We start from the raw sequence: 13,785 nt of genomic DNA, 5'->3' as shown, positions 1-13,785 counted from the left end.
TATTATAGTTTGATTTTTTATATCTTGAGTGACTAAAGATAGAACATAAATGAAAATGAGCATAGTTAATCCTACTGCCTTCAACAATGTGCAAAACCTACACTATATAATAAGCTATAAAATATCACAGTATGATGCAATGTAACAATTTAAAAGAGAAAACCAACATCTTGACTTTTATACCCCTGTCTGAAGGAGGAGGTTTAATGTTTTCCCTCTGTGCCTATGAACCCTCGATGATAAGCAGCAGGGAATATTTAGTTTTTGTTTCAGTCAGTTATTTTCGATTCTGGATGCCAACTCCAATAATTATTTAAGATTGGAATCTTATTTGAATGTTTTGAAACACATGATAGGAAGAATATCCTTATTATTTTTTGTAACCGTGTCACAGGTCAAGGTCTTAGTTACTAAAAATAGACTGAAAGTATTGAAAATGTAGTTTCTGGATGCTCAGTCATAATACATTTGGCCTAGCTTGGATATGTTGTCACAGATAAAGAAAGAAAAATTCCTATGGTCCTTTAAGATGTATATTATGATGAAGTCAAATATATTAAACAATCATAAAGAAAGTTGATTCGGGATGTATTATTTAGGATTGCAACCTTACACATTAACCATGGTAATTGATTTTTGTCGAGCCTGCAACTTTTGTTGCAGAAAGCTCGACATAGGGATAGTGATCCGGCGGCGGCGTTAGCTCACTTCTTAAAAGCTTTATATTTTAGAAATTGGAAGACCTGGATGCTTCATACTTTGTATATAGATGCTTCATGTTACGAAGTTTCCGTCAGTCACATGTCCAATGTCCTTGACCTCATTTTCATGGTTCAGTGACCACTTGAAAAAAAAGTTCAAATTTTTTGTAATGTTGAATTCTCTCTTATTATAAGTAATAGGATAACTATATTTGATATGTGCGTACCTTGCAAGGTCCTCATGTCTGTCAGACAGTTTTGAATTGACCTCGACCTCATTTCATGGATCAGTGAACAAGGTTAAGTTTTGGTGGTCAAGTCCATATCTCAGATACTATAAGCAATAGGGCTAGTATATTCGGTGTATGGAAGGACTGTAAGGTGTACATGTCCAACTGGCAGGTGTCATCTGACCTTGACCTCATTTTCATAATTCAGTGGTTATAGTTAAATTTTTGTGTTTTGGTCTGTTTTTCTCATACTATATGCAATAGGTCTACTATATTTGTTGTATGGAATGATTGTAAGGTGTACATGTCTAGCGGGCAGATGTCATGTGACTTTGACCTCATTTTCATGGTTCAGTGGTCAAAGTTAAGTTTTTGAGTTTTGGTCTTTATATCTAATACTATATGCCATAGGTCAACTATATTTGGTGTATGGAAATATTTTATGATCTTTATGTCAGTTGCCCAGGTTTTATTTGACCTTGACCTCATTTTCACGGTTCATTGCACAGTGTTAAGTTAATGTGTTTTGGTCTATTTTTCTTAAACTATAAGTAATGGGTCAACTATATATGTTGTATAGAAGCATTGTTAGCTGTACATGTCTGCCTGGCATGGTTCATCTGACCTGGACCTCATTTTCAAGGTTCATTGGTCTTTGTTTAGTTAATCTTGGTTAATGTTAAGTTTATGTGACAGTTGGAATAAAGCTTAGTTTTATACTTAGGACTATCAACATAATATCAATGATTAGTATAGAAGGCGAGACATTTCAGTGTGTGCACTCTTGTCTTTTATATGGATATGGATTTTATTGATATGATGTAGGTTATGGTTAAGTCAAAGATGATAAACAATCCTAAAAAAAAAGTGGATTTGGGATGATAATATGAAGTCGCAACCTTACACATATACCGTAGAAATTAAAGGAGGAATATGAATCTACCTGTTGATTTTCAATATCAAAATAGATTGTATGAGACAATATTGATGTCTAAAATCATGATTTATATCAAGACAAGGAGAACATGCATGTGCATTGGTTGGAACAATTCTTTGTATTTCTTTTGTTTTATTTTTTTTATGTTGACTGAATAATAAATGAGAGAATAAAATATGAATTAATACAGTTCTTTATTTGTTTTCTTGTTTATGGTCAAGCTATGAATCAATATTGAGGAAATACAGAACATTTTCGTTTGAATTTGGAAGATTCAATATACATATAGAATAAAAACAAAACCTTTAGATTAAACTCTTCAATCATACCTATCGTATACTCAGGTCGTTTCATTTACATTAGATCCACCAATGGCCCTTTAACTTTAAGGTAGAACAACAAAAAAGTTTCCAATAATTAAAAATTTCATAAACATTAAATCTCTGTCCTGAATGTTCTTCCATTTATTTGTATTGTACTCCTGTCATGTAATGGTGTCCTTATAGTGTTATATTTAACATTGCCATAAAGGCGTGAGGTTTGGCTAGGCACAAACCAGGTTCAACCCACCATTTTATTTTCTTAAAGTGTCCTGTACCAAGTCAGGAAAATGACAATTGTTGTCTAATAGTTCGTTTCTGTTTGTGTTGCATTGTTTTTTTTTTTGTGGCCCTTTAGTGTTTCTGTTGTTTCGTTGTTTTCCTCCTTGATGTGCTTCCATCAGTTTTAGTTTGTAACCGGGATTTGTTTTCTCTCAATCGATATATGACTTTCGAACAGTGGTATACTACTGTTGCCGTTATTTACAGACACTACTCAAAATTACATACACAAATACTATTACCCACATAGAAAGAGGAAAACGGGTTGAGTTTTAATTCCTAGAGGGTATCACCAGCCCAGTAGTCAGCACTTCTGTGCTGACATGAATTATCATGATTTGGTGATATTTATAAATTAACGGTTTACAAAACTTTTGAATTTTTGAAATACTAAGGCTTTTCTACCTCAGGAATAGATTACCTAAGCTGTATTTGGCAAAACTTTTAGTAATTTGGGTATCACCAGCCCAGTAGTCAGCACTTCGGTGTTGACATGAATATCAATTATATGGTCATTTTTAACCGGATTTTTGTGACAAAAATGTCGGTTATTGATTTAAGGATGTACGGCGGGCAGTCGGGCGGGCGGCAACCAAATATTGTCCGTGCATTTACTCATGAACCGGTAAACCAAAGCTTTTAAAATATTAATATGTTGTTACTGACAACAAAATGAAGGTCAAGTTCAATAATGACGATTTTGACTTTTACCGTTCAGGAGTTGGGGTTCTTGAAAGATTGAAAAATGGCATTTCCAGTCGTGTCCGTTCATTTACGCATGAACTGTTCAACCAAAGCTTCACAAATTTTATTTCTAAGTTTCCTGCAGTGGTTTCCTGTAAAAAAACTTTTCGAAAAACTAAAGATTTTCTTATCTAAAGAATAGATTATCTTAGCCGTATTTGGCACAACTTTTGGGAATTTTGGTCTTCAACTTTGTACTTGTTTGGCATTATAACTATTTTGATCTGAGCGTTACTGATGAGTCTTTTGTAGACGAAACACGCGTCGGCGTATTAAATTATAATCCTGGTACCTTTGATAACTATTTGTCCTCAATTTTTTGGATTCGAACGTCACTAATGAATCTTTTATAGACGAAACGCGCGTCTGGCGTAATTAAAAATTTATTCCTGATATCTATGATGAGTTTATTTTATATGGCACTTTTGATAAAATTAAAGATTGCGAACACATGTTGCTAATGAGTTGAGACACGGATACGTCGTATCTGTCATCCCAAACTTTACTGATGTAGTATCGATTTCAACTTTTCCTCATAACGATTTTGTTAAGGAGAATACCCCTGTGAATTTAGTTCATTTAGTGTGAACATATACGAGCGTCACATATATTGAAATATTCTTACACAATACAATTGGCCAGAGGCAATATAACTGCAAATAAAATCCACTGTACACATTTTCATGCATCAGTTGCGCATTTCGACTATCAATGTCCTATCTGATGTTTTATGCCAAATAGACTCATCATATATAAATAAAGGCAACAGTAGTATACCGATGTTCAAACTCATAAATCCATGGACAAAAAACAAAATCGGGGTAACAAACTAAAACTGAGGGAAACGCATTAAATATAAGAGGAGAACAACGACACAACAAGATTGAAATTAAGTATTACCCGATATATTATATGAAAGGTCAATTCCGAATACAAACGCTGAAGAGTTGATCAAAACAAAAAGACCTTATGATAGCGGATATGTTCCTAATGTCGGTTTAAAATATAATAAATGGAGCGGGATCTGCTTACACTTTTCTGGAGTGCCTACGATCACCCAAGTTTTTGGTGGGGTTTGTGTTGCTTAGTCTTTAGTTTTCCCTGTTGTGTTTTGTGTACTATTGATTGTCTTTTTTTCTTTTTGAGCCATTGCGATGTCAGTTAATTTTGACTTGTGCGTTTGAATGTCCGTCTAGTATCTTTTGCCTCTCTTTTAAGAAAGAATGAAAGACAGACAAGACAAGAACAAATTTAAACTAGTCCCCTCAGCACTAGGAGTGTGTAGCATGATGAAAACACAAATCGACATCAGATCTAGCCAAGATCAATACATATTTGCATAGTCGTGTAAGCAGGTGTTCACTATAAGATATAAAATTGAACAATATAATAACACACGTATAAGCAAAATTTAAGCAGTTTTCATAAGGAAAAAAGTAACAGAATATACCAAGGGAGCATTCAAAACTGACAAGACGAAATAACTTATCATTATAAAAATAAGGAGGTTTGGGTTTATTGCCAATGAGATAACTATCCACCAGAGTTCAAATGGACATGATGAAAACAATTACAGATAAAGGCAACAGTACTAAACCGCTGTTCAAAAGTAAAAAAATCGATTGAGATAAAAAAAATCTGGTCTACAAACTAAAACCGAGGGAAACAGGAAAACAACGAAACAATAGAACACTGAAGTTTAACAAAAAAACAACGAAACAATAAAACACTGAAGTGTAACAAAAAACAACGAAACAATAAAACACTGAAGTGTAACAAAAAACAACGAAACAATAAAACACTGAAGTGTAACAAAAAACAAACGACAATGCAACATACATAGAAACAAACTATAAGATAACAACTGCCATATTCCTGACTTGGCACAGGACATTTTAAGAAAGAAAAAATTGTAGGATTGATCCTTGTTTAATTGCTAGCCAAACCTACGCGCCTTATGACAATTCTAAAAAAAAACCACTAATTTAAAAATGACAACATTACAGAGTGGGAATATAGAACAAATAAATGTAAGGTCACCAATGTGTAAAATCCGTTCCATATAACTATAAACGACCGTAACATTTAAAATGTGAAACAATTCAATCGAGAAAACAATTTGCCTAATTTAAAGAAATTCATAATAAAGACACCAAAAAGGACAAACATTCATATGCTCCTCAACTTTTAATTGTTTTGCTTAATAAATATTTTTATTTGAGCGTCACTGATGAGTCTTATGTAGACGAAACGCGCGTCTGGCGTACTACATTATAATCCTGGTACCTTTGATAACTATATTCATGAACTACAAACAATGATTTACATGCGCCTGACTTGGGAAAGAGAAATAAGGAATTGTAGTGGGGTGTACCATGTTATGGGCACTTAACCCTTCACATAAGTTTGGGCGAGGTGTTCAAAAACAAAATAAGAGCAACTTATAAAAATATATCAGTTGCAAATTGCTAAGTTCAATAAATCGGTCAAAAGAACACAAATAACTAACATAAAAACAATACAGCCCATCATGGAAACCAGTTTCATTAAATACGAAAGTAAGGAGCATTGCATTCTAACGATTTCGAAATGTTTAGCTAAATATAACTGAGGTATTCTATTCCTGGGCAAGAAAATCCTATGCATTCAAACAATTTAAAGTCGGGTAAACACTTTACTTATGGACATAACAGTAAACAAAACAAAATGAAAACGATATAAGAGTCATCGCAGTAACTGAAATCTAGTTCAAAGTCAATTACACCTAACAAATAAATGTTCTCCCAAATTTAATATGTACTTAAGCATATAACTGTTACAGGTAGTGTTAATTTAGATCAATGGGTCAGCTTATTTTTAAATCTATTTTTAAAGTCCCAACATTTCATCAGACAAAAATTAAAGGGTTAATCCCGGTACTAAAAATAGAAAGATATTTTCCAGTAAATGAATGTGTATTGCATGTATTTTAGCAATTAGGGGGACAAAACAAGAAAACGTGTTGTAATTATACTGGCTAAGGGACGAAACAAAACTGTTGAAAAACACAGACAGATAGATTTTTGTTCAGAAAAGGAAGAGACTACGGACGGGATATAGAGAAAAATCAGTGCAGTGCAAATATTTAATACTAAAGGAAAAAGCGTAAAAACATAACAAAAAAAGTTCGACTCTGACGCGAAGAGAAATATTTGTTAGAGAGAGGATCGACACAAGGGCGGAAAAAACCCAATATACAGATTTTTTGTGTATATACAGTTGACAGGAACGCTATTATCCAACATTCGAAAGAAAAGGAAAAAATGAATAGGTCTGCAAGTTTAGCGTCAATAGAGAGTTTTACATCAGCGATTGATTCAATTGAACATGTTGAACTGATACCAATTGACAGTAGCACAGATGCTATTTTAGATGAGAAACATGATTCTATGATTAAACCCGAATCTGATGGAAAGAAGAGTAATGCATTCAAAGACCACAAATGTTGTTTGTTAATTGCTACTGTCGTATTTATAGTATTTCTGTGCATCTTCTTCATCATCATATATTCCAATCGTTCTGAGGTATATATACTTGACTACAATACAGATAATTTATTCCTGGGTTTTGAATTCAATTGTACGGTTATAGCAATTGTTATATTTATTTGCTTCAAGTGAACATGGTGAATAAGAATATTCTTTTTTGTTTGATACTTTTTGCCTATATGAATCTATTCGTGGAAATTATTATTTAATAATATGACATTTGTACTGTATATCAACAATACTTATTATTTACACTAAATTGAAATTTGACAACGCTATTTAACACGTTGTTAGTTTATGATTCTATCCGTTTAATTGTATGTTAGTTTTCTCATTACAGCCAACACGAGAATATTCTTCTGTATCTGGAAACTGTGCTAACTGTTTGAAAGAAAATAAAACCGAGGAAAAAGGTATGTGAATTAAAAAAAAATTAAAGCTCGACTACACCATTTTCCAATCTGTATATTGTCTACACCGCTTATTATCGATGCATAAACATGACATGGTAAAACAAAGTATTTGGAAAAGAAAATACAAACATTTAATTATTTTTACTAGTTTTATAACTTTCTTTTTTATCAGATTGTATGGGTTTTGTTTCCACTTTGTGTAAAATCATATTAACAAGGAATATAAGATATACAGAGCGTACTTTGATTTAACCTAAAATTCGATTAAAAAATATTTTTTTTCAAAATAAAAAAAATGCAACAAAAACACATTCTTATGAAAACTTCAATCTACAGCTTGATCTTAGATTTTTGTAACCTGTAAATTCAGAAATTTTTGATGTCTTATTTTTTGCACTTATTGTGACGGAATTTGAATTATCAAAATTTAATTTTGCATTTTTAACTTTAATACACTTATTTTATTCTTCATTTACCATGTTTACTCAAATTGTAGCGGTCACCAAGTCGCAATTTAATAAGAAACAATTCTGTTTTTTAAAGGATTTTTAATTTTCATTCGGATTTTTGAAATTTATACATTGCATGCTGCTAAAGACAAAAGTAGCCGACATAGCCCAATGTCATGTTAATTTGTCATTTCCCTTCGATTTTCCACATTTAAAGGTTTCAAATCTAAAGCGGTAGAAATTTAGATCCAAATTCGGTTGGTGTCAAATAAATCAAAAGTTCGGTCTGATGCATAAAAACTAACTCAATAAACTTGTTTAATCCCGCCGCATTATTGCGCCTGTCCAAATTCAGGTCCTGGAGTCTCTTGCCTTTGTTGTTATTGTATGATATTTAATTTAAGTTCATTTATTTGTTTTGGAGTTGAGTATTACATCCATTTTCACTAAAGAAGTACAATTTTTTGTTTGTTGAAGACCCATATACTAGAAGGAGACCCTCGGCTTTGTTCTGCTCTTTGGTCGGGTTGTTATCTCTTTGACATATGCCCCATTTCCATTCTACATTTTAGTATAATGAAACAATAAAACATATCAAAGATATCAGATTGGTGAATTTATAAACTATAATTAAGACGCTTGTTTCGTCTACAAAAGACTCAAGAGTGACGTTCGAATAAAAAAAAGACAAAATCTATGTATACAATTTTGAAGAGCATTGCAAACCAGGATTCTGAAATGTTTAAGTTATTGTGGTTAACGTGAACTATTAAGTATTCAACCATGTCAAAGTTTTTTGAACTGTTAACTTATCAATTTTACCATAAACATGATAAACACAAAGCACGGATTTACGTGTCCTCGCAGTTACTGAATTCAAGTTCAAAGCCAATTACACCTAACAAATCAACCATGGTTACACAGGGTAAAGTTTACTATTTACCCAAGCATGAATTCAGTGTTGATTTAGACCAATGAAGGCCAGATCTATTTTTAAATCATTTTTAAAATTCCAACATTTCATAAGACAAAAAATTAAAAGGTTAATCCTGTGACTTTAAATAGAATAAATTTCCAGTAATGTATATAATGTAGCAAGTAGAGGAGGACAAATTACGAACACGTTTTTTTAAAAATTATATTGGATCGGGGACGAAATAAATATGTAGACAGAATTAGACAGAATTAGAAAGACTGATTTTTTGCACAAATTGTGACGTAATAGGTATTGTCAAAATGTAATTTCGCATTTTAATCTTTGATACAATTATTTGTTCTTCATTTACTTAAATTGCAACATCTTATCTACGAATTGTTTCCAATTTTCACAATTCGCAATAAAAGAGGGACAAAAGATAACAGAAGGACATTGAAACTCGTAGATTGAAAATAAACTAACAAAGCCATTGCTAGAAAAGAAAAAAAGACAAACAGAAAAATAATAATAAACAAGACACAACATATAAAACTAAAGACTATTAAGTAACACGAACCCCACCAAAAACTTCGGGTGATCTAGGGTGCTCCGGAAGGGTAAGCAGATCCTGCTCCACATGCAATAATAATTGCACGCAAATATTCTGAGTTAGCAAGTTCCTTTGGTTGTACGTTTACGTCTACGACACTATATTTATCCTTTATTAATTGCTGACGAATAACTGCAACTTTTTTGCCGCACAATGAAAATATCAACCCCCGGTCTTTCATGCCAATTCTCTTTTATCTGGAATATATGTGTTATCAGTTAATAAATCATTTTTTTTCCATAAATATGTTCTATCTTTGTCCTCTTCAGATTTTTCTAGCAAAGAAGTAAAAAATACAGAACTTCAAGTTACGTATACGCTTTGGGGCCCAATGATGACATTTATGATACAAACTCATAATCCGGTATCTCTCGTACTCAGTAAATATGACGAAGAAACAACACTGATGATATGTAGAAATAACAGAACGTCGTATGAACTCTTCTGTGACTCCCGAAAGAAACATAATTGTCCGTATGTTCCTGTAAATAAATCAGTAACCATTAGAAATGAAACTGAAACAAAAGACGAACAGATCATAGTTGATATTGTGACAAAATGTATAGATCAAAAATTTGGTATTAAATGGGATATGTAGCCTGTATTGTAGATGTTTTATATTTCAAAACACGTTATACGGTTTCGTCATCTCTCTGATTTGTCTGTTGCAATGTTACTTTGGAATAGTTTTTCATGATTCATGAATAGATGAAGATGTTAACATTGTCGGAAAATTTATTTCACTCAATATCGATCCAGTTGTTGGATCCCAATTTGTAGATCACTCCAAACTTGTCTGTCTTTTCCTGGACTTATTACTTTATCATATACTCATGTTTGATCTGCTCTTTGTGGACGAATAATACCAATTAAGAGGGGAGGAATTCCTTAAAAAGATACATGCGTCTAGTTAGTTATACGAAGATATTTTCATAAAATATTTTCGGCGTTCGGATAGTTTTTTGATAAATTTCAGAGTATATATATATATTTCAATTGGAAACATCCTATCTGATACTACTGCTCAGTTAATAGCTGCAGCTGGTGGTATATCTGTAATTTCCAGAAGTTATTATTAAAAAAAATAATTTAGAATTCTATTATTTTTAATATAACTAGAGATCAAATGTTTGCTGTAATGTTTAGTCCCTGGTCCTGAAATGTTTTATTTCATCAATATGTTTTGCATCGAGCGTACATGTCGGATGTAATTTGAGAAATTGTCATACGCATGAAATTCAATATCGTACTTATTTATTTTCTTTGAGATGTTGTTTTTAGTAGCTTTGCTGTTTGTGTGACCGTTTACAAATAAAAATAATATAAATGGTACTTCAATCCAGTATTGATTTCTTTTTTGATTGAATATCTTCCATTCATACCTATAATAAACGAATTTGCCTTAATCTTGTTTTGTTGTTTCAATAGCTAGTAAAAATTACCTATATCGTGTTTATAATTCATATGACAACTGCTTAGATGAAAAAGGTTTACTTTAGTGTGTTTAGTCCAATACATCATCTCAAAATATAAAAGCAAACGGAATAATATCATTTAAACTTATCAAGGTACAAGGCTTATAATGTGATATGACAGACGCACACGTTGTCTTGTTTAGTCACACAAATGGCGCTCAAATCAAAACATTTGATCGAAGGCAAAATGAATACAAACTTGATGAGCATTTAAAACTGTATTCCCGAAAAAGTTGCTATCAAAAACCGCAAATGCATTCCATTTCTATATGTCGGTAGAACAAACCTAAAGTTTTGTATAATTCAACAATTTTCAACCTGTAAATTTAGAAAAAATGATAGTTATATTACAAAAATGATTAAATCAGTGATATTCCATGCCAAAAGAAAAGTGCTGACTACTTCATGGGCTTGTGATATTCTCAAAGGCAAAAACATCACCAGTGTTAAAACTTAACCGTGTATTCTTTTCAAACATTTAAATTTGGTCGGTCGAGCTTTACCAATAGATAATTATTAAGTACAAAAACTCAGTCTGATGGTTTGGCTAAACATTTTTCGTTTGAATAATTGGAGTTCAAATATGCGGAACAAACGCAACAAAAGTTTACCGGTTTTCAAAGGTCATTAATCGATTGATAAAAAACAAATCTTGGTTACAAACCGAGGAAACACATCAATTTCAAGAGGCAAACAAAAGAACAACAGGAACACCGAAGTGCAACAAAAACAAATGCCAATACACATAGAAACGAACTATTTGAATGTAACTGCTATATTCCAGACTTTGGTACAGGACTTTTATGAAATAAATGGTAAATGGAATCTGGTTTAATATTATGCAAAACCTCCCGCTTTATGAAAATGTTAAACAATATACTAAAGATCAGGAAAATGAACATATCTTCTACTTTTATTCGTAGGGATAAAAAGTCTTTTCAACACTGGGTTTTATTCGAGGATAAACTGGTTTGAATCCAGTGCCACTGATCAGTTGTAATCGAACGAACTGCGTGTCTAGCGCACTAAGTTATGAGCTTATATTGTTGATACGTTTTTAAACACGTATCATTGATGATGTTCCTGACATGCATGTTTAAAAGTGAACATTTGATATTGTAATCGTTCGGTTATATTGAAAAAAAAAGACTTTACCTCTTAAGTTCTTTAACGTTAAATGTATTTATCGTTTGAGCCGAAACGTTTGAATATGAAAGTTTCTGGTTAGTAGTACTTTAAAAAATAAGAAATCTTATCAAATGCAGTCCATTATGTATGCTTGGCGGAGACATCTAACTTCAATTACAATAGCAAGAACATTTGAATTTTCAATAATATAAAAAAATTGTGAATTCATGATTATAATTTCGTTATATAGATCTAGTTTTGTATATTTACACTTTACACTTTCACACAAGTTGTACTCAGTTTGAAAATATAAAATTCACCGATAAAAAGTAACGAAAATGTGAATGGAATTTTAAAATATAACTGATAACAACTTTAATATATCGTAAATTGTGCTATTAGATAAAATTGTTAATTAATAATAGACAAGAAATATTGTCTAGTTGGAATATTTTAAGACGAACTTATTAGCAATAAATAACTTGTTTTACACAATTTAAATATACATTTTAATACTAAAGATAGTAATTGGCAGAGATTAATTGTGCTGCCTTTGAAAGGATCAGAAGAACAAAGTCAACATTTAATTTGTTTTGTCCATGGATTTATGAGTTTTGAACAGCGGTATACTACTGTTGCCTTTATTTATCAACACTTTACCCGTTGTTAGGTTGCTGAACCTGAATTGGTAATTTTAAGGAATTTTGCTGTTTTTGGTTATTATCTTAAATATTATTATAAATAGAGGTAAACTTGAAACAGCAATAATGTTCAGAAAGTAAGATTTACAAATAAGTCAAATGACTTAAATGGCCAGTTGACCCCTTTAGGAGTTATTGCCCTTTATAGTAAATTTTTAACCATTTTTCGTAAATCTTAGTAATCTTTTACAAAAATCTTCTTCTTTGAAACTACTGGGCCAAATTTAACCAAACTTGGCCACAATCATCATTAGGGTATTTAGTTTTAAAAATGTGTCCGATAACTCGGCCAACCAACCAAGATGGCCGCCATGGCTAAAAATAGAACATGGGGGTAAAATGCAGTTCTTGGCGTATAACTAAAAAACCAATGTATTTTTAGCAAATCTGACAGGTAGTGAAATTGTTGATCAGGTTAAGATGTATCTGGCCTGGAATTTTCAGATGAATCAGATAAGCGGTTGTTAGGTTGCTGCCCCTGAATTGGTAATTTCAAGGAAATTTTGTTGTTTTTTGTTATTATCTTGAATAGAAACTGTAAACAGCAATAATGTACAGCAAAGTAAGACCTTAAAATAAGTCAACATGACCAAAATGGTCAATTGACCCCCTAAGGAGTTATTGCCCTTTATAGTCAATTTTTTAACAATTTTTATAAAATTTGTAGATTTTCAGTAACACTGAAACTACTGGGCCAAGTTCATTATAGTTAGAGATTATTGTAAGCAGCAAGAATGTTTAGTAAATTAAGATCTACAAACACATCACTATCACCAAAACACAATTTTGTCATGAATCCATCTGTGTCCTTTGTTTAATATTCACATAGACCAAGGTGAGCGACACAGGCTCTTTAGAGCCTCTAGTTTTAGGTTTTAATTACATTTATGGTAACCTATTTTTTTGGCCAAGTTTGACGGAAAATATATCATAGTTTGATGGGAAATATGCTCAGACAAGTATTCCTTGTATGTAAAGCAAACTTGACCGTCGAGCAAGTTTTTGATTTTGATTCAATTTTTGTGTTGTAATATTATCACTTTATTCTCTGAATCGAGTCGGGGTTTTGTTATTTTTTTTTGGATAAGATTGAAATGTTTTACAAATGTCTCCAACATATATTTTATATATGAACAAATAAATGACTACAGTATTAAGAATTAATGCTTGTCGAAAATTCGTATCGTATTCTGGTTTAAAGTATATATAGTCAAGTATTGCTATGATCTATAATATGATGAATATATAAATAAACATATAAGATATTAAAGGGATAATCATTAAATCCCCAAGACTAAAAATAGCTTTTTTTTAAATGAATTTTCATTTAAATATGTCACTGGGAATTTAAC

The 13,785-nt window shown here is 31.8% G+C and overlaps 1 protein-coding gene across 1 annotated transcript; it reads left to right on the top strand.

Moving 5' to 3' along the window:
• Positions 1-6,184: 6,184 nt before the first annotated feature.
• On the top strand, positions 6,185-10,467 carry LOC139511771 (uncharacterized). The gene is made up of 3 exons (XM_071298823.1): positions 6,185-6,777; positions 7,082-7,154; positions 9,399-10,467. The coding sequence occupies exons 1-3, from the start codon at positions 6,517-6,519 to the stop codon at positions 9,725-9,727; spliced, it is 663 nt and encodes a 220-aa protein (XP_071154924.1). The 5' UTR covers positions 6,185-6,516; the 3' UTR covers positions 9,728-10,467.
• Positions 10,468-13,785: the final 3,318 nt, after the last annotated feature.

Source organism: Mytilus edulis, chromosome 2, assembly GCF_963676685.1.
Source record: "Mytilus edulis chromosome 2, xbMytEdul2.2, whole genome shotgun sequence".
Classification (NCBI taxonomy): domain Eukaryota; kingdom Metazoa; phylum Mollusca; class Bivalvia; order Mytilida; family Mytilidae; genus Mytilus; species Mytilus edulis.
This window is presented reverse-complemented; position numbering and strand designations above follow the sequence as displayed.